Raw genomic sequence first — 27,834 nt, 5'->3', positions numbered from 1 at the left:
CGGAACATTACATGGTTTAATCCGCCGTACAGCGATACCGTTTCTACCAATGTTGGAAAGAAGTTTCTCAGCCTACTAGATAAATGTTTCCCTCCAGATCACCAGCTCAACAAGATTCTAAATAGAAACACCGTAAAGATCAGTAACTGTTATAGTTGCATGCCCAACATGCAGCAACTTATATCAGGACACAACAAATATGTGCTGCAATCTGCGAAAACATCTTTGGCTTCGACACAAACACCACTAACTGCAACTGCAAAAACAAATTGTGCCCTCTTGATGGAAATTGCCTGATATTGGGAGTAATATATCAAGCGACGGTCACAAGGACAGACAACCGCAAGGAAGAGACATATGTTGGACTTACAGAAGGCCCATTTAAAACAAGATTCAATGTCCATAACAGTACCTTCAATTCAAAAATGTAAATCAAAGATACGCCACCTCCCTGAGCAACTACATCTGGAGCCTTAATGACAAGAAAGTATCATATTCCATCAAATGGAGAATTATTGCTCGAAGTAAATCGTACTCTACCAGCAGCAAAAAATGCAATCTATGCATTACTGAGAAATACTTTATTATAACTAAACCACAAATGTCAACCTTGAACCACAGAAACGAACTAGCAAGTGGCTGCAGACATAGAAAAAAACATTTACTGTGTAACTATAAATAAGTCGCTCTTTTAACATGTTTAGCAATAAGTAGGCCCAGACATGGATACGCACTTAAGACGCGTATTGTGTTGCGCAACTTTAAGATACGCGGTTGCGTTAATTCCTCTTGCGCGCGCATCAAAACTCAAGACATATTCTTTGTCATTTTACACATTGCAACTGACGAGTGTGGATGGGTCAAACCATCCATACGAAACAAATTTGTATTGCGATGTGGTAATATATAATATATTTCGCTCCTATATTTTATAGTTGAGCACTGTATCTAGTGATGGTTTCACTATAATTTCTTACTATTTATTTATTTATTTATTTATTTATTTATTTATTTATTTATTTATTTATTTATTTATTTATTTATTTATTTTGCATTTTCGTTTTCAATCTGTTCAATCTAAGCTTTTGTTGTCTTGCCAATAAAATTCATGTGATGTTTGTTCGAGGGCATTGTGGAGATAAAACCAGCGCACTAAAGATGTCTGAGCTCTTCCCCCTATGGAAAACATGACACTAATCTCAACCTGCCGATTGGTCAAAATGAATATTGAGTCCAATTTTTAACCAATCAAGGAGGGTATTATAAAGGTCCTCTGCAAATACAAGTTTGACCATAAATAGTTTAAAGCCTAGTCATAATTAGCAATTGAAATGAGCATTTCAAGTTATCAACGAATCAGAAATGCTGTTATATGACCAGTAGTGTCCAGGGGGTTAAAGGTAGTATGAATTTACCTGAGGTTACCTGAATGGGTGACTATTTGAAATCTAAATCCCCTGTGTGGGAAATGAAGGTAATGTTTTCTGCAGCGGACTACTGGTAATTTTAATGAACTTTCACTAAACAAGCGTGGCTTTCATATTGTGCAGAGTGTCTTAATTAATACTACCCAATTTTGACCCCATTTTTGAATAGGACAAAAGTTTAAAATTGGGAGAAGCGTGGCACACTGGTTGCCTAATGCGAGAGGCCCCGGGTTTTATAAATAAATAAATATGGCTCATCAGGTAAAAGCGAGGAAGATGGTCCATGATAAAAGACCTCCGCGTTACAGTCGGTTCCGATCAGGGTAACGCGCGATTATCGGCTAGCAGTTAATTTAGAGACCTTGCGGAATGAAGTTACTTTAACTGGAACGGCAACTTCAGAAATATCGATTGGATTTCTTGCTCAAATTTACTCCAACGCGAACGTATGGTTGGTTACTGCAACAACAGCGTCTTGTCGCTTAAACTCGGGACATGTGTATCAATGTGCGTTCAAAAGAAGGGCGTGTGTAAGAGCTTGTAACCGACTACATCCAAATGTCTCTCTTTTGTTTAGTCAAGTGGTTATTAGTCCCACTTCAAGACAAAAGACTCTACCTTAAGAGCTTCGTTTGAGTAAACATGAATGAACTCGCGATACCACTCAACATGGATTATGTCGGGACCCAGCGTTAATCTCCTTATCATATTATTTTGAAACTAGCTTGGCCCTATACGTTTCAATTAATATTCTTACGATAGTTATAGGCCTATATATATAATATTATTTAATAAAGGCTCGTCAGCTTTGTCAATTTCATATTCCAATTTACTTCGCAATGCCTAATGAAATACATATTCTTCATTTCTTTTCCCTCCTTCTGAATCTCTCTCCCCCTTCCCCTCCTGTTTCCCCTTCCCTACATTCTCCTTATTTTCCCCTCCTTCTCCCCTCTATCTGTACTCGCTCTCTCAAACTTGACCCTCCTATAATTACCCACTCGCACTCCTGTTTCCCCCTCCCCAGTGATTTTGTCAGGGTTTTTCTGTTAGGAGGGCATGGGCCGATTCTCTAAGGGAAACGTTTTTACAAAAATGGGTTTAAAATGGCAGAAAAGGGCCTAAAAGCGTAAAATATCACGGCGGCCAGCATCCAAAAGGGGAGGGTCAAGAAAGAAGACAAGATGTCCCACGGGGGAGCCCCCCTCCCCCCGTTGGCTACCAGCAAAGCACCTCCCTGTCCACTTCCAATGCCAATGCCCTCCCTCTCCTCCTCCCTACCCCCTCTCTTACCAGGCACAACCTATGACATGTTATATATAAAAATGTTATGCACCTGCTTTACTCTTCCAGAAGTATCGTATACTGCTGGCTCAAGTAAAACCAGACCATTTTACGGGAACTTAATCCCCTTGGCGTTGAAGTCAAGCTAAAAACTTTGGTTCCGCAAACTGATTTGGTGTACGCCATGAGCACACACAAAACTATATATCAAGTGTGACGTTTGGAACAAAAATTATTTTGATCTAATTCAATCAATAAGTTTCAGCAACATGTAGCATGTTTTTTACCCAACCAAATTAGATTTCCAATAATTGGTCTATTAACTGGATAATACATAAGTGGTAATTATGTAGGCTATGAGGAAATAGGCAAACTATTGTTCTAAATTATGACGTATTTCATCATAATTTACGGCACACTATAGATTCTCGCGTTAACTTTAATTTCAAGCGGCTTTAATGACAGAGTGGTTTTGAATACATAATCCTCTATAATCCTCTAGACGTTAAAGTTTGTGGTTTCTAACTCCATTTCGCAAGGTCTCTAATGCCTAGATATGCTTGCCATTAAAAATATATTTTTATCTTTCAAATTTTCCAACTAATTAAAAGTATATATTAAATCTAAAACATTAAGCTTTCAAACTGCTGTTCCTATTCAGCCCTGTCCTTGTGTGTCCCATTTTTAAACAAAAGAAATTCATTTTGCTGAAACATATTGTACGCGCTTGTGTGCATGGTATGACATTTTTTACCCACACTGCATCACATTTGGGATAAGGAACACAATGCCACAAAAGATTACGATGTTCACGTAAGTTTACATTTATAACAACACTAAATTACAGAACAATACGTACCAGAAGATGTCTATACTAATATTAAGGGTGGTCTTAACCCTGGAATTGTGGAAACTTTCGGGCTTCATAACTGCTAAATTATTGGTCTTAAGAATATAAAAGTATACATTTTTGGAATGGAAATGACTTGATGAATTCATCTGCATGGTCCAGCCAAAATGCTCATTTTTGGAGAAAATCCAAAAAAACAGGCTTTTTTATTAATTTTCAAAAACTAGATAAAAATATCTAGGAGCCGTTTTTTTATTTTTTTGAATTTTGACCAACTTTGAGAAATTTGCACCAAAAATGGTCAAAAAATGCAAAATTTTCAAAAGAATCATAAAAAAGCCTGATTTTCGTCCAAATTTCAAATAATTTTGGTGAAGTTGGTCAAAATTCAAAAACTGAAAAAACGGCTCCTAGATATTTTTATCTAGTTTTCAAACATTAATAAAAAAAAATTGGCCAAACATATTTTAGAATTTTGGCCCAAATTGGACCTCACAGATGAATTTATCAAGTTATTTCCATTCTAAAAATGTATACTTTTATATTCTTTAAACCAATAATTTAGTAGTTACGAGGCCCGAAAGTTTCCATAATTCCAGGGTTCAGACCACCCTTAACAACTGTAGCAGGTATTACACGGTCAAATACAAATGTGTACCAGAAGATGAAAAGTCTACACTAGTATTAACCAATGTATGCAATATTACACGTTAAATGCAAATGTGTACCGGAAGATTGAAAGTCTACACTAATGTCAACAAATGTAACTAGTACTACACAATTAAACATTTGCTGAGGAGGACGCCCTCAATATTTTTATATTCTGTTTACGATTGTAATGCACTTTAGTAAACTAAGATACCCTGAAAAAATCAAGACTGAAAGCGCTGTAGTTTTTGTCAAAATCCGTGCTTTTGAATAAACCGTCTGAAAAAGACAGTTTATTATTACGATGGAAATATTAGTCGAATGCGTATGCAATGCCCGGATAGCGATGTTCATAACAAAGTACCTACATGGCGTACGGGACGTTCATACGCACACATCAAAGTATCGTACCGCAGCACGACCGACGGAGTAACACGCATTGGCGCTTGTAGTTTATTCCAATTTTCTTTGCTTTACCCGAGTTGCGCTGTTTAAAATTAAAAGGGGACAAATCTGATATTAAAAGCTAACATTTTGTGGAAATGAAATTTATTTTTATGTTATAATATGGGTTTAAATACAAAAGCGTTCTAGAGCAAATACAAAGGCGTACCAGAACATTGAAAGTCTACACTAGTGTTAACCAATGTAGTCAGTATTACACAGTTAAATACATAGGCGTACCAAAACATGGAAAGTCTACACTAGTGTTAATCAATGCAGTCAGTATTAAATACAAAGACGTACCAGAACATGGAAAGTCTACACTAGAGTTTATAACCAATGTAGCCAGTATTACACAGTTAAATACCAAGGCGTACCGGAACATGGAAAGTCTACGCTAGTGTTAACCGATGTAGTCAGTATTACACAGTTGAATACAAAGGCTTACCAGAACATAGAAAGTCTACACTAGTTTTAACAAATGTATGTAATATTACACGGTCAAATATAAATGCGTACCGTTAAGTCTACACTAATAATGTTAACAAATGCAACCAGTTTTACAGGGTTAAATACAACATAAATACACTAGTATTATAATTAAAGACACAGATAAAAAGAATTTATCGCGTCTGACGTCATCTGTCAATCAAATTCGAGCACGGTTTGTTTACAAGTGTCGTGATGATGACTTGCTGAACGCGGATTTATAACCGGGCGCCTTATTGTTAATTTTGCACCTTTCGACATGCAAACCATCTCAAAAGTTAGGTCTTTATAGTAGGACACTTTCTTAACCGAAGGCACCATGTCCACAATGCCTAGAAAAGCTGCTTTTTGCCTTGTAAAAGTACGGAGTTTTTCGCCATTTGCTGCTATTCCTTTTCTCCGATCAGCACCAGATAGATCGGTCTTCCTTTTACGCGCTGATTAAAGGAAGATTTCGTGATCCTAGCATCCTCTTTTTATGACATTTTTCAGTAGATATCCACGAAAAAGCTTATTTCCAAAATTTCAGTTGATTCCGATTTTGCGTTTGCGAGTTATGCATGATTATGTGTATTACACTGCTCCATAGACAATGTGTTGTAATTTCGTTCTGGTGCACCAGAACGAAATTCAACTTTGGCGATATTTTTGCTAAACGAATTAATCTGCAAGAAATATTTGGTACATAACATTATGTAGCCAGAGGTATCCAGTGGTGTAAAAATCTCAACTTTTTTTGGGAAAAGTGGGGGGATGAGGCTGTGGATCACGAAATGCCCCTTTAACCTGTGTTAACCAATCAAGGATCGTAATTGACAGTGACATCAGACGCGATAAATTCTTTTTATCTCGGTCTTTAATTATAATAAACGTATCCAATATCATACCATCAACTATAAATGTGTACCGGATGAAGATTGCAAGTCTCCACTAAATGTAACAAATGTAACCAGTATTACAAGGTTAAATATAACGGTGTACCAGAACATTGAAAGTCCACTCTTATTGTTGACCAATGTATCCAATATTTATGGTCAAATACAAATGTGTACCATAAGATAAACTATAGGCCTATGTATCATCAAATTGCCCAAATTAGACCATTGTATTCCACTGCACAGCATGGAACCAGAGGATGCATCCAAAAGGATATAAATGTGTCACACTAACAGAGGACACAACAGTCAATGGGGGTAAAACAAGTAAAGGTACGAGGAAAACCATTCACATATTATCAAAGGCAAAACACAAAAAAAAAATGAACACCAGCCAAAAGCAAGCAAACAAACAAGCAACAAAACCTTGACCTTAACAAGACATCACATTGTCAGCCTAAATCTCTGGTATTATATGCGCCAGGTCGGTATGCTGAAAAAAAGAAAGAAAATATATGAATTATAATAATAGTATACTGCGTGAATGGTGCTGCTGTACAATTTAATGAAACAAACTTTCAAACGCTTCCACCCGGACCGACTGGTTAAACAATAATAATACTTTTAAATTGACTATGGGTATTAAAAACCAAACGGTCACTGGTAAAAATGTGTACTGTTAGTGCACACGAGCTAGTAGGGCTGTACACTATGGGCCACAATGGCCTCATCCAAATGGAATAGTTCAGTAACCTCAATTAAACAATCATAGTGCAAAATGTGACCTCAAGGTGCATAGTGCGAGTGTTTGTACTCAATTTTGCAAAGGTCATTCAATAAATGTACAAATGTATTGGGGTTAAAGAACTGTGGTCTGGTAGATGAGCATGTTGAGGTCAAATTTTGCAGTATGATTGTTTAATTGAGGTCATTGGACTATGCCATTGGGATGAGGTCATTGTGGTCCATAGTGTAGGTATTGGTATCGCGGCCAAGTCAATGTCATTATAGCATTGTGTTTAATCAATGACTGAAACTTCTTTCTACAGTCTATGGTATAATATTATTACCAGTATATACAGCAAATACTACCTCAACTTGGTGATATTCTCATGGATATCTTATGGAATTTGTAACGTGTTGTAATTGTGACTGAGAGACTTAAAGGTAAGCATATGGTTTAGCAGAATGGTTTCCAAAGGGGCAAGGACGAAAATAAATTCCCGGTCGCATCATTTTGAACCGGTATTATCGGTGGGACATACAAACATATACCGTTTTTGAGAGAGACTGTTCATGTAAAGTGTTCGAGCTTCCACAACTTGAATAGGCTTTATTATATCAATGTGCGCATGTTGTGTATGTTACACTAGCCTATATATTTTGATGGGGATTTTCTTTTCCTTTGCCTTCCCGATTTTCTCTTTTCATTTTTTGTCGGAGGCGCACTTTTCTCTTTCATTTTTTGTCGGGGGTGGGGCACCCTGCCCCCTGCCCCCCGCTGCTACCATAGGCGTAAATCCCGGGGGATCCCAAAATATTTTGCCAGGGAGGATGGTCCATACAATCATCCCCCCAATGTTGACGCCTGTGTGTGGGTTTCTGACCAAATTAACCTCTTATTTGACCACTTTAGTCCCCAGAATGCCAATTTTTGAATATATTCCACTTTTGCACCATATTTCACCAGTTTAGCTTCAATATGGCAAAAAAAGTTTTGGACGCTTCGCGCGCACTTGAACCAAAAACTTATTATGTCGCTGAAAGGTGCTGAATTCCCCATACTTCGAAGAATTTCCCCCCCCCCAAACCACCCCCACCACCCCCCCCCCCCACCCCAATGTCAAAAAGAAATCTACGCCACTGCTGACTACGCTACTGATGGTTTTTGATGTGAACAACATGTGGGGCTGGTAAGTAATTTGATAATACTAGCGGTCTGCGGTACTTTATTATTTTACATAATTTTTTATAATGTTCTATTTCATGTGATTAGTGATGTGAGAGGATATTGTCATTTAGAATTACAATAAAATTATTGAGAAGGTCAGGTGCAACTTGAGTGTTTGAGTTAATTTTTTTACCTTTGTTATAACATTTTGAAAGTTGTGGTGCAATTTCACATGGTACAACGCAATTTCAAGTGCAGTGTCAGAACAATCAAACTGAATTTACAATTTTGTAGGACACTTACGTTCAACATGGGCCTAAATATTTGTGCAAAAAATCAGGATTTATATTTATGGTTATTATGTAGGTTTGCTCATGTAAAACGGGCATAAGTATTTTAATTGGGGAAGGAAAACAAAACTATGGAAGCCTGCCCCATGTCCCCGAAACTGTTTACTGACTAAGTGCAGGTACTTCTCATATGTGAGTGGACACCGCGAGCCGTAAAGTCGGCCCGGTTAATTTTGCTTTATTTGACTTTGACTTCAAACGATATCCAGAAGCGGGGTTATGGTTTGTTGAACTCTGTTCCTTCAACAAAATTGTACCTTTTTTCGGTTCTACATGTCTCTCCTTTTCCACATTTCTGGTAATAAATATCAAACAGTCATAATTGGCGGTCATTTCAAATCATCCCCAAGTCAACGAGGTTCAGGAATGTCCTCTCATTGTTAATTGTTGGTTATACATACCTAGACAAAATACAGTGCTTTGTTATCCACCACTTAAACAGGATTTAGCCAAAGCAAACAAAGACAAGAACTATTTAAAGATTCTATAGAAATAGGTAGAAGCTTATTATCCTCTTCAGCAATAGGATTGATTGGTTTAAACAGTGTTTGATGAGATACTTGTCGCAACGAATTGAGATACCTATGAATAAGACCTTCACGCACAACTCGCACAACAATTTGCCGAATTTACGGCTCATTTGTAGTGTCCAGTCACATATTCATTTCACATTATTCCGACAGAATATCATTCCCCAGTCACCAATGTCTAACAATGGATTCTAGTAACAACCATCAAGAAACTCATCCAATGTTGATAGTGCTAGCAATCTGGACAATAGAGTTTTTCCAATGTGGCATACCAAAAGCCATTGGTGTACTCCTACCTGTCCTGAAGGAGCAGTTTGAATCAGATACACGGACTGTCGGGACTGCTGCGTCTTTATTAATGTTTATGCATTTAGTAGGTAAGTTACTGATATTATTTTGGTGTCAATTACCTTCGGCAAGAATTACCAAAGATAATGGCAACTCCACCAATAACACCAACACCACCACCACCACCAACAACAACAACAACAACACAAAATTATTAATAACAATAAATAAATAATTTCATACCGTAGAAGGTAACAGTTTATAATGCGTCTAAAAACAGCAATATTATTTATTATTTACTCATTACACACAGGGGAAATGGAGAGCCGAAAAATACCTTTGCCAACGCCTGCAACCCGACCCGGTTGCAAAGAATAACATAGCTTAACATGCGGTTTCTGGTGTTGGATTTACCATTGGGTGCTCCCAGGTGCGGGCTGGTATCTTACCAGAGTGAGGGAATGAGCGCCCTCTGCCTTCCTAGCTCAGTTGCTGAACATGCCAGCTTTAGGGCGGAAGAAACCATCAGGTTCAACGGCCAGTATGTTCAAATGTCTTGGCCATTTGTTTTTGCTACTGTAACGATGTAGACAGTACAGCCAGCGACACAATCATGTTGAGATATTGCTCCGTACTTTCTCCTTCTAGTTACTCATATCATGGTGTTCATGGCATTTGTTAGGTTAGGTTTAATACCAGGTCTTTCAAGAGCACTTGTGAGTTATGTTCCGGCCGGATTCTGTCCTTAAACTGCTGGAGAACAGTGCGGTAAGATAGGGTGCTGTTCTCTGGTAGGGATAGTACAGTTCCAAGGTCTCTTGCCATGAACATCAAGCACCATCTTCATTTTCTTGAGTATTCTAAGGGGTCAAGGACGGTAGTGCTTTTCTTCATATTGAGTAGCCTATCTCAATGGCTCCGTATTTTCATCATGGGCCAAAGAGCGGAAGAGGAAGATTTACTTCTCAACGGTCATTAGGCTGGTGTTGAACATGTCATCATTACTACTGCATATTGGTAGATCTCATTCTCGGCTGCTGTATGTCCAGAAAAAAGCTGAATCGGGGCTGATCACCCGTTAAGCTGTTGGGACTGGACTGACTAAAGTAGTTCCCAGCAAACTATGATTACGAAAACTAGAAGCGAATCTTCAAAAATACCGAGGGTAGATGAGCGGCAGTCTACTGTTGACTCCGTGACGGACCAGCGGGAACTCGGCACATCATCACGAACTGTTGGCTCTGATTATTGTCGCCTGTCTACCTTCAAGCCTCTTGTAATATCTACTTATAATGTCCGTACTGTTAATAAACAAGGGGAAATCCATCAGCTATTCATGGGCTGTGCTGATGCAGGTATTGACATTGCCGAAAAAGAACATCGTCTCATTATACCAAGCCCAACCGATGCACTTTGATCAGACGATAGGAACTGGGTTTTAATATTCAGTTCCGCTACTTAAGCAAAGGCACGGATGAGTGGGTCTGGTCATATCCAGCACATTGACAGATGTCTTTAGAGTGTTGAAGCTGTTTCCGAGAGGATACTATTTGTAACATTCCATGGTAACCCTCAGCTCAGCATCACTGTTGTATATGCACCCACTGAGTGCTCAACATCTTCTGACAAGGAGGAATTCTAGTCATCTCTATCTGACCACCTGGAGGGTATGAAAGGCACAACATCCATCTCATCCTCGGCGATTTTAATGCCAGAATAGGAACAGATAGTCATCTTTCCCATCCTTGGGTCATTGGTCCATACTGCCACCATGATTCAACCAATGACAATTAGTGAGCGTTTGGTCAACACTTGCCAGGAGTACAATCTCAGGCTACCCCGGCTGAGATTCCCCCAACCCAGGAACCGACTCTGGACTTGGACCCATCCATCTGTATCAACGCATGCACAGTTATATCACATTCTACTAAACAGCAAGTGGGTAAATTCTCTCCGCAACTGTCGAGCATACAACTCAGTAGAAGTGCACTCCGATCATCGTATTGTGAGCGTCCGTCTAGCTGCCAGTTTGCGAACAAGCAAAGGAACACCTTGCAAGAGACCAAAATTCAACTGCAAGAAGTTGCAAGATCCTGATACAAAGAAGGAATTTCAGCTGGAGCTATCAAACAGATTCCAGGTCTTGAGCATGGATGACGTCACACCCATCTCTGATAGGTATGAGACCTTTGAAACAGCGGTTCGTGAAATTGCTGAGAAAGTTACTGGAAACCAAGGCCCGTGCGGACAGCCAAGTTGGGTATCAGATTCAACCATCAAACTTAAACTTGAAAGGGATGAGGCTACAAAGCGGTATTACATTTCAAAGTCTCGTCAAGCTGGAGAAAGATGAAACTTGGACACCAGCCTTAACAACCCTTATAAAGCTGACGAGCTTGCTACCCTCAATAAGCAGACGGAAGACCACTCGCGATCGCTTTCTGCGAAGAACTCAAGGAAAGGGGTGAAAGTCAAAAAGAGGGATGGCACAGCCCCAACCAGTGACCATGATCTGCTTGAGGAATGGAAGGAATATTTTAGCTCACTCCTTAACAACGACAGTGGCACAGCAGCTTCAGAACTTCCTGCACCAGCTGTTGAAGATCTTCCTATAATCACTGAGCCCCCAACTCGTGAAGAAGTAGTCGAAGTAATAGCAGCCATGACGACCAACAAGACAGCAGCATTGGACTGTGCTATATTTGCTGAAGCACTTCAGGGAGGAGGGGATAGCATGATTGATATGATTCTCGAATTCTGCATGGAAGCATTCTCAACGCTGACATCGCCACGTCAATGGGTCACAAATGTAATCATTCCTCTACCAAAGAAAGGCGACCTCTCTCTCTCGTGACAAACTACCGTGCTATTTCGCTTATATCAATTGTCGCAAAAGTGTACAACAAGATCCTTTTAAACAGGATCCGACCTCACATTGATCCTTTACTGAGAAGTAATCAGGCTGGCTTTAAATCAGGTCGCAGCTGTGCTCAGCAAATACACATTTTGAGGATGATCATGGAAGGCTTCAAGGAGTACCAACTTCCCTTGAGAGTCACTTTTGTGGACCTCAAAAAAGCCTTAGACTCCATCAACAGGTCCGTAATTATGGAATAAATGGTAAATGCCATCCAGGTGCTCTACAAGGACTCCAATAGTGCCGTTATGGTAGATGGGAGTATCTCAGAGCCTTTCCAAGTAACAACGGGAGTGCTTCAAGGTGATGTGTTAGCACCATTCCTGTTCATTATCCTGGTAAATTATCTTCTGAAAAAATCAACTTCTGGAATTGACGGTCAAGCAGGTATCCTGCTAGGATGCTGAATGAGCTGGATTTTGCTGATGATATTGCCCTGTTGGAATCTTCCACAGCCCGCGCCCGGGCCCAGTCGCAGCTTACTAGGACCGCAACTGCAGCAGCAGATCTAGGCATTTTCATCAGCGCGCCTAAGATAGAATATATGACTGCAAACTGTAATGCCCAACCAGCACTAGAGGTCTATGGTAGTACCATCCACCATGTCCAAGACTTCAAGTACTTGGGTTCCAAGATGGGCTCTAGTGCTGGAGTCCTAAAAAGAAGAACAGCACTAGCCTGGGTAGCTTTCTGGATACTGAAACGCCTTTGGAGAAGCCCATCCCTGCCATTCGAAATAAAAATCAAGCTGTTTGAGACAACTTGTGTTATTGTCTTTCTGTACGGGTGTGAGTCATGAGTAATCACTAAGGACATGGAAAACAAGATCAATGCCTTTGTAACATCTTGCTACAGAGTCGTGTTAAACATCAACCGTGTGGACCGGATTCCAAATGAAACCATCTACAATCTGCCCAACACCACTCCACTGGCTGCCAGAGTCAAGATTCATCAACTCAAATTTCTCGGCCATATACTGCGTCTTGAAGACGACAAGCCTGTGAAAGAATATGCCCTTTATATTCCACCACATGGGAATAGGAAACTGGGACGGCTGCGCACACTGTACTTACAGTATATCCAGCACCTCCTGGGAGATACTGAAGGGATGCTGCAGCCAAACAAAATTGTTTCGCTTGCCCAAGATCGCAATAGTTGGAGAAAGCGACACACTCCACACACACAAATGTACCAATTACCGAAAACACCACCACCGCCAATAGCAACATAAATATTAACAACAACAACGAGTTAATGTGAAGGGGCAACACCATAGAGTAACTTTTAGAGCTGCATGGACGTCTTGTAGACACAAATTTACAACCATACATTAACATAAAATGACCACCGATAAGCAAATTATGGATGGTTTTTCTCATATGGTCATGTTTCTTAAAATCATGATTATAATATTAACTGCCCCAATTGTGTATGATTTTCAGGACTTACTGCACAACCATTGACAAAGATCTTCAAAGCTCGAACTATCATAATGACCTGTGGTGTCCTGTCAGCAGCCGGGTTGGTTCTCGGTTCTATAGCTACTAATATTCCTTTCTTAATATTAGCCATGTTGCTAACAGGTAAATCGTTTTCATTATAGGATAATTAACATTGTTATAAAAATCGTATTTGAGAATATTTGCGGAATTAAGCAAAATTGGAAATAGTGTGCTCACAATACATAATGGATTAATTGTTTATACTGTCACAAATCACTTTCTTTTGTCGTCTCTCTGAAATAATGCGCCGGAAAGAAGACGTTTCAAATAATGCATTAATGCTTAAATGATGTTTTTCTTTTGCTTGATCCAAGCTTCGAATAATTTATAATTGAAGACCGAATTAAAAAGACTAGTTTGCGTATGACGTCCTGTCAACCAGACCAAAAATGCCGTACTGCGCAGGTCAGCAACCAGTCAAGCCGAGTCTCTGCCCTGACGTCAGACGCAAACTAGTCTTTTTAATTCGGTCTTCAATTATAGAGAGAACAACGAATACGCCATTTCTTCATTTCAGGTTTTGCTAGCATGGGAGAGGCAATTGCGCTTGGTTTAATCCCAGTCTATTTCACCAAGCATTATACTATTGTCGCCAACATCGTCACCACAGGGTTACCTCTTGCTGTTCTAGCTTTTGCACCAATAACACAACTTTTCATTGACACCTATGGATGGCGAGGTGCGATGCTCTTACTTGGTGCGTTAAAGTTTCATTATGTAGTAGCTGCTGCCCTTCTCAGACCACCATTAGAACAAACTAATCAAGATGATATGTCTTACGAATGTATCGATGACTCCTCAGATACAGAGTCTGACAATGATAGTAGTAATGATGGGTTTGTAAAAACCTGTCTTGCCAACACCTTCAACAATTCTTTACTTACCAATGGACCTTTTTTGATCGTTCTTTTGGTAAGCGCTATAAAAGGTTATATATTTAATGGATTAGTGGTATACTTGGTTTCTATTGTCCAAAGTAAAGGGCTTTCACCATACGATGCTGCTACGGTAGCTACCATAAGTGGCATAGGAATGCTTCTCATCAGAATCATTATGGCTTTTTTTCAAGGTAAAACATCTTACCGACACCTCTTCTATATTGGTTCTATACTTGCAGTCATATCTTACACAGGAATGTATTTTACAAACTCGTTTGCTACATTATGTTTAGAAAGCTGTACACTTGGTGTTGCTTATGGTATTTTAGGAGCACAAGTTTATATTGGTGCGTACGCAACTGCTGGACAGGAGGACGCAATAAACGCAATTGCGTGTGCGAGTATCCTCAATGGCGTGGGCTATTTATCATGTGGCTACATAAGTGGTAAGTACAACGAGAATTCAGTTTAAACTTAGTAAGCAGTTAATCTCCTCTGTTTTGTTTGGACATGTTTGTGAAACATCTAGATCCTATTAATAAATGAGGAGGATAAGAAGTTTTTACTGGCTTAAGGGATCTGGAATGAGCGTTTTGAGCGTTTCGACAGCATTTTTGTGGGACATGAGAGCACATCAGACCTATCGAATTACATTCTGAATACGAAGAATGTCTTTCTGATATCAAATAATTTTCATTTTATGAAATTCACGAAATAATACAAATTTTATGACAAATTATTATTTGAAGATATGGATTTTTTTCCCAAAAGACCTAAATTTTTTGGTGTTTTGGGAAAAAATCCATATCTTCAATACGAAAGGTCAAAATTTTCAATTGATCGTCGGCATTTCATCCCACTTACATACACGTTAAGTATAAATCATCAGATTTATAAAGTTTACTTGAGTACTGTTAAATATCAAAATATCAATTTTAATCATTTGCCATAAAATGTGTATTACATTGCGAATTTCAAAAATCAAAATTATTTGATATCAGAAGGCCATTCTTCGTATTCAGAATGCAATTCGATATGTCTGATGTGCTCTAATGTCCCACAATAAACACTGTCCAAACGTTCATACCCCAGCCCTTAAGTAGCATCACAATATATGATGCAGTCCACAACACACTCAAAAGTGAAGAATACCACAATAAAGTTTAATAAAGCGGCGGTTCAGGATTTAAAACGGGTGAAATTTGTATGAATTTTAAGTCAAAAGAAAAGAAATAGAAAAGAAAGAGTTGCGGACCGATGGAGAGGAAAAGAACAACAAAGAGAGAATGATGGAGGCTGGGATTATGAAAAACTGTAAATTAACGATTAAAGTGATTGATTTCACTTTCCTGTCTTTTTCAGGTTGGCTTTATGATATATCTGGATCTTTCCATTATTCATTAATTGGACTATCTGCCGTTTCATCGCTGATAATGTTGACGTTAGGAATAGAAGACATGTGGCATTTCCTTAGTCACTGATCCAACTATTTCAAGCTGTTTTTACTTCAATATAAGTTTTTGTTGTCTTGCCAATAAAATCTATATGATATTTGTTTATTTATGAAGGCATTGTGGAGATAGAACCAGCGCATTAACCCAATGAGAACTACCTGCCGATTGGTCAAAAAGAACTTTTCATTATCAATTAGACCAATCAGCAACATTGTTAGAATAATTTCACCACACAAAAAAATTGGGGTGAATTATATGCAAAGCTCCATTCTGATTGGTAATTAAAGTGAAGATATCATGTAATTGACCAATCAGGGGCAATGTTAGATCGGCAGGTAGTGCTCAGAGGGTTAAAGGGAGTGTGAAATTCTACTCAGATTCCTCAAAGCGCGCCACGGGTCGATATGCTGCCAAACCCAAAGGGCAGCGCAAGTTGACCTCAATGCTGAGTGTGACAGACAACAGGCCCGGGCTGATCCCCTGCTCTTTACGAAAAGGCCTGCAACTTTTACATGTCCAGATATTGCTCTTCTGGTACATGGGACCACCATTTTACGTGACTCTCCGAACCACGGCATGCTATGCACCCACTGTCTGCACGTTTAGGGCCACAATGAGTGGGATAGAGGATAAATGAGAAAGCTCATGATCTTACAACCTTCCGACCGATAGCCTAGCATAGACTGCGGAACTCAGTCCTCAATGATAGTCAGTCACTTATCTTTTGGTCGTTATATGACTATCATTTGAGGACTGAGTTCCGCAGTCTATGCTAGGCTATCGGTCGGAAGGTTGTAAGATCATGAGCTTGAAAGACCATGTCACTCGCCACAAAAGAATGTCAAAGGTCACCCGACACCAATTTGGTGTACTTCCGCGCCTCGGAAAATGATGTTTAAGGTTTAGGACTAAGCCTAGCACACCAAACTACATGACCACCATACATGACCACCCATATCACTACCGTTTGCTGCTTGAGCAAGACTAATACGTTAATTTTTCATTTTGTAGCCCATATACAAATTGGCAATAGGCCAATCATAATCGATGCAATCCATAGACGCACAAATATCTACCAGACAATCCCTTGTTTCAAATTATAAGTTTTCGTTTCTCTTTTGTTCAGAAACCAAACATCAGCGGATTAAAAAGAGGGACAGAACTTGTCCGCAATCATAACATCTAAAGCTAAATTTATACTACATAGCTGAGCGACAGCGATTGGCTTTTACCCAATGAGGTAGATCGGTTTTTGTTGCTTTGGAAAAAGCGCCACTACCTCTTTGGTCAAATACCAACAGAGTGATAGGATCCTGTGTCATATACTGGGGTAACCAAAAAGGTGGTTTTGTTACATTTTGATGTGCAGCTTGGACTTAAAAACAGTGTCGCTTGAGTATTCCTTCACTTAGAAGATTCAATTAGGTCTTAAATTGAGGCTAATTTATTCTATATTACTCATGTTTTTATTCTGTTTTAAAATAATTTTTAATTATTTTCTTATGACTTTTGGCATGAAATGTGCCAAGGGTGGTTGAGGATTAGGAGGAGGAGGATTAGGAGGAGGGATTCGTATCTAAAATTTGATCTAAAACCCCCATTAAAAATTTGAATCTAGTAAAAAAATGTCTAAATGAACTCCCAGATATCTAAACCAAGTAAATAAATACAGAAGGTCATTTAAAAGACTAATACTTGCTCAGAATGATTGTAAATGTGGAAAAAAGAGGTGGGGTTAAATCCCACCTACTTAGTGATTGTTTTTGCCCGCACTCTCTCATTTTTAACCTATTTTCATTTTAAAAAATGTGTCAAAATGCTCAGGAGGATGAACCACTTCTGATGAGACGTGTAGGTAAAATGTTTGAAGAAACATTTAATTTTTTTACTATGTAACACAAAGGTACCCCAGGTTTTGACACAGGACCATAGAGTAATAAATTCACCTTTAGTGTAGAGAGGACCATAAGTATATAACGTAATAGCTTATCCAGACTATTGTCATGATTGTGCGAAGTATAAATATTGGATACATATCCGGTTGTGTATATATTGAATGAAATTAGGGATCAGATATCAATCACACGTGGACGCTCACTGCGTCATCATCCCTATATCTTCGTGTCAAACATTGCCGTGATAGTACGGCGAATCCTCTCGTTTTTCAAAAGCTACGCATGGCGATTTTGTTCGAGATAGGCCGAGCGACTCAGGCTAAGCATACCATTTACATGATATGAGATACCATAGCCCTCCCAGCAAACACAAAAACGTTTTAAAAACGTTTTGAATAAGTTATATTTTGGCTTTTGGTTTAGGTAAAAACGTTTTAATAACATTAAAATGTCGGGTTATATAAAGGTCATGATAACGTTTTAAAACGTTTTGTATGAAAACACACTACAACAATATTTTCATAAAATGTTATTGTAAACTATTTCTGCAAACATATTTGCCAAATATTGTGTCAATACTTAAATAACATTATGTTAAAATATTTGAAGCCCGCAAACACAGAAATGTTCTTTAAATGTTTTTTTCAAAACCTTTTAATAACATTTAAATGTCGGGTTATATAAAGGTCATGAAAACGTTTTTAAAACGTTGTTGAAAATATTTTGGGAAAACATTTTTCGCAAAATATTTTTTCATCCCCAAAATAACATTCTGTTTAGAATGTTTTGTATCAAGTTTTCAAGAATGTTTTTGGAAGGTTATTAAAACGTTTTTCTACCCTTTATATAACCCGACATTTAAACGTTTTCTGTAAAACATTTTTGCTTGCTGAGCAGTAGATCATCAAAAAATGTTTTTTAAGGTCATGAAAACGTTTTATACTCTTAATATACCCTCTATATAACCCGACATTTAAACGTTTTCTGACAACCTTTTATAACCTTTTGCGAATGATGTCGAAAACGTTTTGTGTTTGCTGGGCTGCCATAGAGCCTGTCGCTTAGTTACTATTCTACGATTTGCGCATGATCAGTACCACATATGGTGTTACTATTATAGAAAATTCGATTTTTTTTCAGGTAAAACCCAGGTTTTGTTTCCAGTACACTAACTCGAAAAGCAATACACTAATTAGCGGGGCCTTGCTGTTTGCTGTGGATATCTTTAACTGCATTTTATAAGTAAAGATTTTGAAATCCAAAGTAAAAATTGTGATATATTTAACTATTTGAGAAATGAATTATACAAAGGAACCCGTGTAAAATCCAGCTGCTGTATCTATAATACAATGTACATTATCCACTTTCTTTATCTGCGTGAATAATAGAACATCGATTTCAATCGAATTGAATACATGCCTCCATTTTGAGTTTGTACTACACCTCTGAGCGACAAAGCGATCGATTTCTAGCCAATCAGATACGGTAGGCCTCCTTTTCTTGCGTTCGGTGAAATACCAATCGCCCGTCGCTCACCAACGGAGTATTAAGTTTATATTGTGGCGGGACGGCCGATTGCCGAAGAGGGCGTGAATGTCTCAATGTGTTTTTAAATATCAAACCTGATTGGTCGGTAACTTTGAATGTGAAATGTCAGGTGGCCGGGTTGACACCAGTTCCCAGAGATGGGAACACGACAATTTTTGTATGAGACCTGGGTAAGTCGTGGGGGCAGAACCCCACCTTCGATATCTTTTACAAGCAGAAGTGCATCTAAATAATATCACGTAGTATTTGTCTTCTTTATCTTCAACAATATTTTATTTACATAACTCCAGACTACAACATACAGGATTCAGTCACACCCCTATACAAAGCATCCCACTCCTACAATGGCTTCGGTCATACTACTCAGCTAGCACCCTCCCTCACCTACAAATCGGATCCAACGAGTAAAAGAAAAGTATACGAACGTTAAAAGCGCTACATATGATTACACATTACAGACATACAAAAAACTAAGTTATTTGGCACAAAATGAAATTTTGGGCAGCATGGCTCCGCTCAGCGCATGCTAATCGTGACGACACTTACGAAACACATGGCAAGCATGTATTGGTAAGGTATCATCATAATCTCTATCGAAAATCCTATAAAACACAACTACCTTTATGCCAAATGAAAATCTGGTCAGCATAGCTCCCCTCTAGGTGCTGACCAGATTTTCGACAATACATAAAAAATGTCACACCAGAGGCATGCATCTTTATGTATCATCACCATTTCATAATACACATAATAAAACAATATGATTCCAACGGACCGTGCCTAACTCACATAACATAATAAAATAGATACCATAAAAAAAATCAATTATCTCATTTCACTGCACTTACAAAAAATAAATAAACCCCGCTCTTCCATATAAAATATCCTCACCTCCCTCTACTATAACATAAAACTCGTCTCCTCCACTGCAAATAATTTGGCTCACAATTTGTCTCCTCCCTCACTCATAAAACATATATAACTCACCAAAATAACCTCCTCCCAACTCATAAAATATATAACACACCAAAATAACCTCCTCCCAAATACCACAGTACTCCTCAGACTTAGTTGACGTAACTCTAAGGAATACTACTCCATTTAGTTGATACTCCACTCAGCATTAACCCCGGGTAACTCACAGGGCCGGCGTTAATCCCTACTTCTCCATATTAGTCGATAATCCACTCAGGATTAACCCGGGTAACTCACAGGGCCGGCGTTAATCCCTACTTCTCCATATTAGTTGATACTCACTCAGGATTAACCCGGGTAACTCACAGGGCCGGCGTTAATCCCTACTTCTCCATATTAGTTGATACTCACTCAGGATTAACCCCGGGTAACTCACAGGGCCGGCGTTAATCCCTACTTCTCCATATTAGTTGATACTCCACTCAGGATTAACCCCGGGTAACTCACAGGGCCGGCGTTAATCCCTACTTCTCTATATTAGTTGACACTCCACTCAGGATTAACCCCGGGTAACTCACAGGGCCGGCGTTAATCCCTACTTCTCCATATTAGTCGATAATCTACTCAGGATTAACCCCGGGTAACTCACAGGGCCGGCGTTAATCCCTACTTCTCCATATTAGTTGATACTCACTCAGGATTAACCCGGGTAACTCACAGGGCCGGCGTTAATCCCTACTTCTCCATATTAGTTGATACTCCACTCAGGATTAACCCCGGGTAACTCACAGGGCCGCCGTTAATCCCTACTTCTCCATCTTAGTTGATAATCCACTCAGGATTAACCCCGGGTAACTCACAGGGCCGGCGTTAATCCCTACTTCTCCATATTAGTTGATACTCCACTCAGGATTAACCCCGGGTAACTCACAGGGCCGGCGTTAATCCCTACTTCTCCATGTTAGTCGATAATCCACTCAGGATTAACCCCGGGTAACTCACAGGGCCGGCGTTAATCCCTACTTCTCCATGTTAGTCGATAATCCACTCAGGCCTGTAGGCCTAAGTATATCCTACAAAGAGCAAACATATGCACAAAGTCCGTTGAAATCAATAAAAATAAATAATAAATACTGCCCATTACTTACCACATCTTTCCGTGAACGCCAAACATTCACACAACAAGATATGAATATTTAAATACTTTTACACACAACGCATAGGCCTAAATAGGATCATAGGCCCTGTACATGACAATCTAGGTATACTTTCACCAATGCATAAATAAAATCACATGACATTTTAAGTATCTTTCTCTAAAACAGAAATAAAATAAAAGTGGCTTCATGACAATTAGAATATCTGGTATGGGTGTGACCAATAATAATAATCCAAAATTTATATTGTTTTTACATGTTTTAGAGAACGTTAATATTCTTTGTTTACATATGACATGCATGTATTTATTTAAAAGATTCAAGATGCAGGACGTTCGAACATGACCAAACTGCCTGTATATAATCTCAAAAAGTTTACATAAATATCTGAGAACAACTTGAGCAAGGCGACATGACATAAATAAATACAGCGCATTGCAATTACAAAGATGGCGAAAGGGAAGGATTACCTGAAGAAAATAATCTCAGCAATGAAATGTCAACATAATTATACATCTGTTCCATCACGCTCCAATAATATAAAATAAACATCCCCAGGTTAATTAGATGGTACATGATCGCATACACTTTACATAAGGCACGCACGCAACCCCTATCTGCACATACTCAACGTTTTGTGATTCTGAACTCCAAAACATGGCGACTCTTTCCATAAATTTTATATCGCCAAAATATTTTAAAATACCTTCTCCTTGGCCAGTCTGAACGCCCCAAATGCAACAATGATATCAAACTGGTCAGGAATATTGCTGAACCGTATGAGCCCAAAAATTTGACAATATTACGTGCACAGGATGACTTTAAAGAGAAAAACGGAAGACGAAATCTTTAGAAATTTTAAGAAACCACGAACTCACACATCGATGTGCGAACTGCAACAAGCAATTCTGGCAAAAATCTAAACGAAGATAATCATCAAATTACACATTTTACAACAAGACCACAACCAAAATAACTCATGTGAAGGATCTATAACATATTCCTGACTGTCTAATATCACTTAAATTCCCCCAAAACGCGATTTATGTGAAATATCTGAATTTTTAACAGCGAAACTCAAGAACTTGCCTACAAATCGGATCCAACGAGTAAAAGAAAGATTTCCACGAGGAAGACTGGCAGCGCCCAGCCACCGCGCGCTCTGATTGGATACGGAGATAATTGATTGAATACGTACGCCGCGATAATTGGCTGACGGAGATAATTGATTGACTGAAAATTACAAGAAATCCAATTTAAAGGGATACACGCGATTTGGGGATAGGAAAATGAAAAGACAATTATCCAAATATAATATTATTTGTTGGCTTGATTTACCAATACCGTTTCACAGCCCCCTTCCACAATGTGCCGTCCCTGGCACATGGACGTAAAATATAAAAAAACGGTATTGGTACATAATGCCTTATCTTACTTCTACACTACTCTACTCTAAGCTACATGAAAATGGCCTAAATCTTCAATCTTGAACTGCAGTCTTCATGGGTATCGTCTGTATCAGTCTGTCAGTTCTGACATCTGCGATGCTGGATGACCGTCATCATTAACCACTCGAATGTCTAACTGCTATCATCTTCTGAAGTATGTACGTCTTAGTCATAGGGTTTGGTCGGTCACTCATTCCTACTTGGGATGCACTGGTAAGAAGAGACGGTTTGGTGGTAACCGTGGCTCTATCCAGTAATCTTATTCAATAGAGACAGAGTCTGGTGGTCCCACCACCTATAAATGTCTTCACTCGTCTATTCCTCTGACAAGTATCCTCACACTAGCAGCCACACGTATACCACCGGAACCATTGCTCTGAACTTCTACATGCATACGACTCCTCCTTGTGATTTACATTAACAGGGCACCACTACCCCTTGCTTTACGCATGATGATAGGTACGGGAACGCTGACAGAACCGAAGGGAATGGAACTGTCAACTGGAGAGAACTGGAAGACCAATTATTAAACTCCCAAGGACATTCCATCGAAGCCAGACGCCAAAGGAACGGTTTCCCACTGGGGAAGGATGATCAGTGCAGCATTTTATAGCAGCACAGGCCCCAAGGGGACAGTCTTCCACAAGATGAGGATGCCACACACTAGAGGCGGGGGATGTTTAGCGCAGCATTTTATCACAGCTCTGGCAGCAAAGGGACAGTCTTCCACAAGATGAGGATGCAACACTCTAGAGGCGGGGGCTGATTAGCGCAGCATTTTATCACAGCTCTGGCAGCAAAGGGACAGTCTTCCACAAGACTTCCATAAGTGTAGCGCCCTCTGTCTCGGCAGCACGCACTTCTTACATCGCTCGGAGAAAATGTTCCATATTTATAAAAAATTTGCAGATTTTGAACTATTTGAATTCTTTTAAGTATATTGATGGACTTGTAAGTACTTTCTAACACTTCGCTGATATTTTTGTGCTGAATTGGTATCCATTCGACCAAGTTTTTAGAAGTTTTTATATACAGACTGTGAACTGATCATGTGTATTAACGCTATATGCTGTGTACTACAACGTATGTTGATTTAGTAATCATAATACTTAGACTCGTTCGTCATGCGGCCATTTGCCTATAACAGAGACCATGTCATCCAAATTGGCAAAGGTGTGAAAAACAACTCACTTAATCGACTCGATGAGTTATTATGGACCAAATTGCGCGAGTTAAACATCGCCCGGGTAACAAAGCGTGGCTGTCGTGGTTCAGGGAGCAAGAATCGTTACATACGTAATTCCACCTCTAAGTCTGCTCTTAAGGGCGTGCATCCGGAAAATTTGATCCAAGTTCCATTCGTCTCAAAGACAAATACATCTCATCTTAAATGCAACTTTGTTCACTGGAACGCACGATCCATGAATAATAAAACTACTTTGATATGTGATTATATCATGTCAAATCACATTGACAAAATGGCAATTTCTGAATCATGGTTATATGGTGATGATAGAGACAAAAGAACAATAGCCGATGTGAAGAGTATGCTACCTGATCATGATCTTTACCATCAACCACGTAAATCAAGAAATGGAGGTGGTGTAAGTGTCATCATTAAGAAGGGATTTACCGTTCATGTGCACAAAACCCTTCATTTCAATACATTTGATTATCTGGATATGACAATTGCATCAGGGTCTTCTCACATTCTATCGTCCGCAGTACCGTGCTCGAAACAAGCCTACAACATCAATGTTTTTCACAGAGTTCGGCACTCTGCTTGAGTCTGTAACTTTGATTACCAATACAGTTGTCCTGGTCGGAGACTTTAATATTCATGTCGATGATGAGGAGGATACTGAGGCCAGGAATTTTCTGGAGATCCTTGAGGCTGCTGGGCTTCACCAGTTGATAGACTTTCCTACACATGTTGCAGGCCATACATTGGATCTAATCATCACACACTGTGGCAACGATGTCGTATCTGATTTGAGACCCGAGCATGCACTCTTCTCTGATCACTTTGCCTTCAAATGCAGGTTAAACGTTAAGCGACCTGCTGCTACAAAGAAGACTCTGTGTTTTCGGAAATTCAAGAACTTGAAAGTTGACGAATTCTCTGAGGATATTGTGTCGTCTTCGCTTATTACTGCTCCTGCCGACGATGTAGACGGGCTTGTAAATCAATACAATGCCACTCTTGCTAAGCTAATTGATCACCATGTACCAGAAAGGACAAAGACCATCTCCCTTAGACCTCACGCGCCCTGGTATACGGATGCTGTTCGCGATGCCAAGCGTAGTAAAAGGAGTTTGGAACGTCGCATGGTTAAATCTGGTCTTCAGGTGGACAGGCAAGCTTACAAGGAACAGTGTAAACAATATCATGCCATGCTTGAGGATTCAAAGACTCAGCACCATAGAGCTGAAATCGCAAATTGCAACTCCAAGCAGCTGTTCAGTACCATTAACAAGATTTGTGGTCTCAAATCGGCAACGGTTTTACCATCAGGTGAGGAGCAAGTCGTCGCTGATCGCTTTGGGGAGTACTTTACCGGCAAGATTTCTGCCATAAGAGCAAACTTAGACAATTCCGACACACAGCCGTCTGTTACAAAGGACAATAACCGTGCTTGCCCTGTATCTCTATGTCAGTTTCAAGAAATTTCTGAACAGGAGGTCAGGAAAATTGAATACATGAATACAAAAGCCACCTAAGTCCATGCGAAGTTATTTTGAGAGAAAAACCCGTGTATCATTTTAATTCCTTCAGTTAGATTTATCTGGTCAATATGGTAAGTTTTACGTGCAAATGAGTGGATTAACCTGTAATAGGTATGACGATTAGCATTTCAGGGACTTCGTGGGGTTCATTTTAAATTTTGGACTTAGGTGGTTTTTGAATCATATACAAAGACAACAATGTTAGAATGAGATTACCACTAGTAAGATAATACAAAATAAAGCACACAGGTATGTATAATGTTGATAAGCATTCTGCCATGTAATATAAACCACACACTTTCCTTTATTAAACCCATTTTTTGTTCAAAAGTCATTCTCTAGCAATGAATGTGTTACAAGTGAACTTTTATACATACTGGATTTCAATCAATGTGTTACAAGACTCAAATCATGGAATTGGGTGATTCTTTCATACATGCTATTTTTCACATGCCCAATAGACACAGAGAATGAATTTGAGTTGTTCTTTCATGCATATGACAGGCCTATGTATAGCAACAATTTCCCATGCTTAACTCAATTTGGCCAAAGTATGGACTTAGGTGGCTTTTGTATTCATATATTCAATTGTCACGGACATGCCATCAAAATCTTGCGTCCTTGATCCGCTACCTACCTGGCTTCTGAAGCGTTGCCTTGATCACCTTCTTCCTGCACTGACAAAAATCGTTAACTTCTCCCTGAGTGAAGGCCATGTTCCTGACTGTATGAAGGTTGCTTGTGTAACGCCTATCATCAAGAAGGCTAGCCTTAATCCGGAGGTTTTGTCCAACTACAGACCTGTTTCGAACCTGAGCTTCATCTCCAAACTGAACGAGCGCGCTGTATGTAGTCAACTGCATGAACACCTTACCTCTAACAACTTGTACGCACCGCACCAATCTGCTTATCGACCCAATTGTAGTACCGAAACAGCTCTTCTGCGCCTACAAAACGATCTTCTCTGTGCATTGGACAGTAGGAAGGATGCAGTCCTTGTCCTCTTGGACTTATCGGCTGCATTCGACACCGTTGATCACGGTATACTTCTCAGTCGAATGCAGTCCAGGCACGGAATTACCGGTACTGCACTACAGTGGTTTGAGTCCTACAACACAGATCGGGTGCAGTCGATTGCAGTTGGTTCTCAAGTTTCTCAATCTCATAAACTTATTTACGGCGTTCCGCAAGGATCGGTGGTTGGTCCTTCAAAATTCACCATGTACAGTGCCCCGCTTGAAGATGTGATTTCTGGACATGGTATCAATGTGATCTCTTACGCGGATGATACACAGTTGTACTGTTCATTTTACCCTGATGAAAGAGATGCTGCCATTTCCCGGTTGGAGAGCTGCATTGCTGATGTTAAGCGTTGGTTGCTAGTGAACAAGCTTCAGCTCAATGATAGCAAGACTGAGGTAGTACACATCGCCTCTCCTTTTACACTCACTGACCCCATTAGTGCTATCTCTATCGGACAAAGTGATATTTTACCATCTAATCAGGTCCGGAACCTAGGGGTCACATTTGATCATCACCTCTCCTTGAAAGCACATGTGAACAAACTGTGCCAGGCCGCTTCTCTTGCCATTCGTTCTATTGGACAAATCCGCAAGTATCTCGACCAAGAGTCAACAGAGAAACTTGTCCATGCATATGTGACATCTCGACTCGACTACTGTAACTGCCTCCTGTATGGCCTACCTGATAAGCTCATTTCCAAATTGCAGAGACTTCAAAATTCGGCCGCGAGACTTGTTACAGGCGCAAAGAAACGTGATCACATCAGTCAAGTCATAAGAGACCTTCATTGGCTCCCTATCAAGAAACGCATCATCTTCAAACTTCTTCTGATCATATACAAGGCTCTCAACAACGCTGCTCCAAACTACATAACCGAACTGCTCAAACCATACCATCCTATTTCTAGCCTTCGTTCCGCTTCTCGCGAGCTTCTCGTCGTCCCAAAAAGCAGGACTAAATCATTCGGCGACAGGGCTTTTTCCATCGCGGGCCCCAACCTGTGGAACAGTCTACCAATGGACATTCGCAAAGCAAGATCTGTTGAGCAGTTTAAGTCATTGCTAAAAACATACCTGTTTAATTTGGATATCTAATTCGTTCTTATATATGTGTTTCATATTTTTATTGCTTGCATATTATTATGTTGTTTCTGGTGCTATAATTGTATACATATTTATAATGATATGATCGTTCTGTATTTCACGACGGTATTTTCTTTGCTTGACGCCTCGTTTTCCGCATCTTTCATCCTCGTGCAATATTGTTTGATCTTTTTGGATCTGTTCAGACTGTC

The 27,834-nt window shown here is 39.5% G+C and overlaps 1 protein-coding gene across 1 annotated transcript; it reads left to right on the top strand.

Moving 5' to 3' along the window:
• Nucleotides 1-24,268: 24,268 nt before the first annotated feature.
• LOC140165573 (uncharacterized) lies at nucleotides 24,269-27,634 on the top strand. Its single transcript, XM_072188859.1, has 3 exons — nucleotides 24,269-24,394; nucleotides 24,489-25,472; nucleotides 26,252-27,634. The coding sequence occupies exons 1-3, from the start codon at nucleotides 24,269-24,271 to the stop codon at nucleotides 27,632-27,634; spliced, it is 2,493 nt and encodes an 830-aa protein (XP_072044960.1).
• Nucleotides 27,635-27,834: the final 200 nt, after the last annotated feature.

Source organism: Amphiura filiformis, chromosome 12 (genome assembly GCF_039555335.1).
Source record: "Amphiura filiformis chromosome 12, Afil_fr2py, whole genome shotgun sequence".
Taxonomy (NCBI): domain Eukaryota; kingdom Metazoa; phylum Echinodermata; class Ophiuroidea; order Amphilepidida; family Amphiuridae; genus Amphiura; species Amphiura filiformis.
Note: the sequence above shows the minus strand (reverse complement) of the source record. Positions and strands in the feature narration are given on the sequence as shown.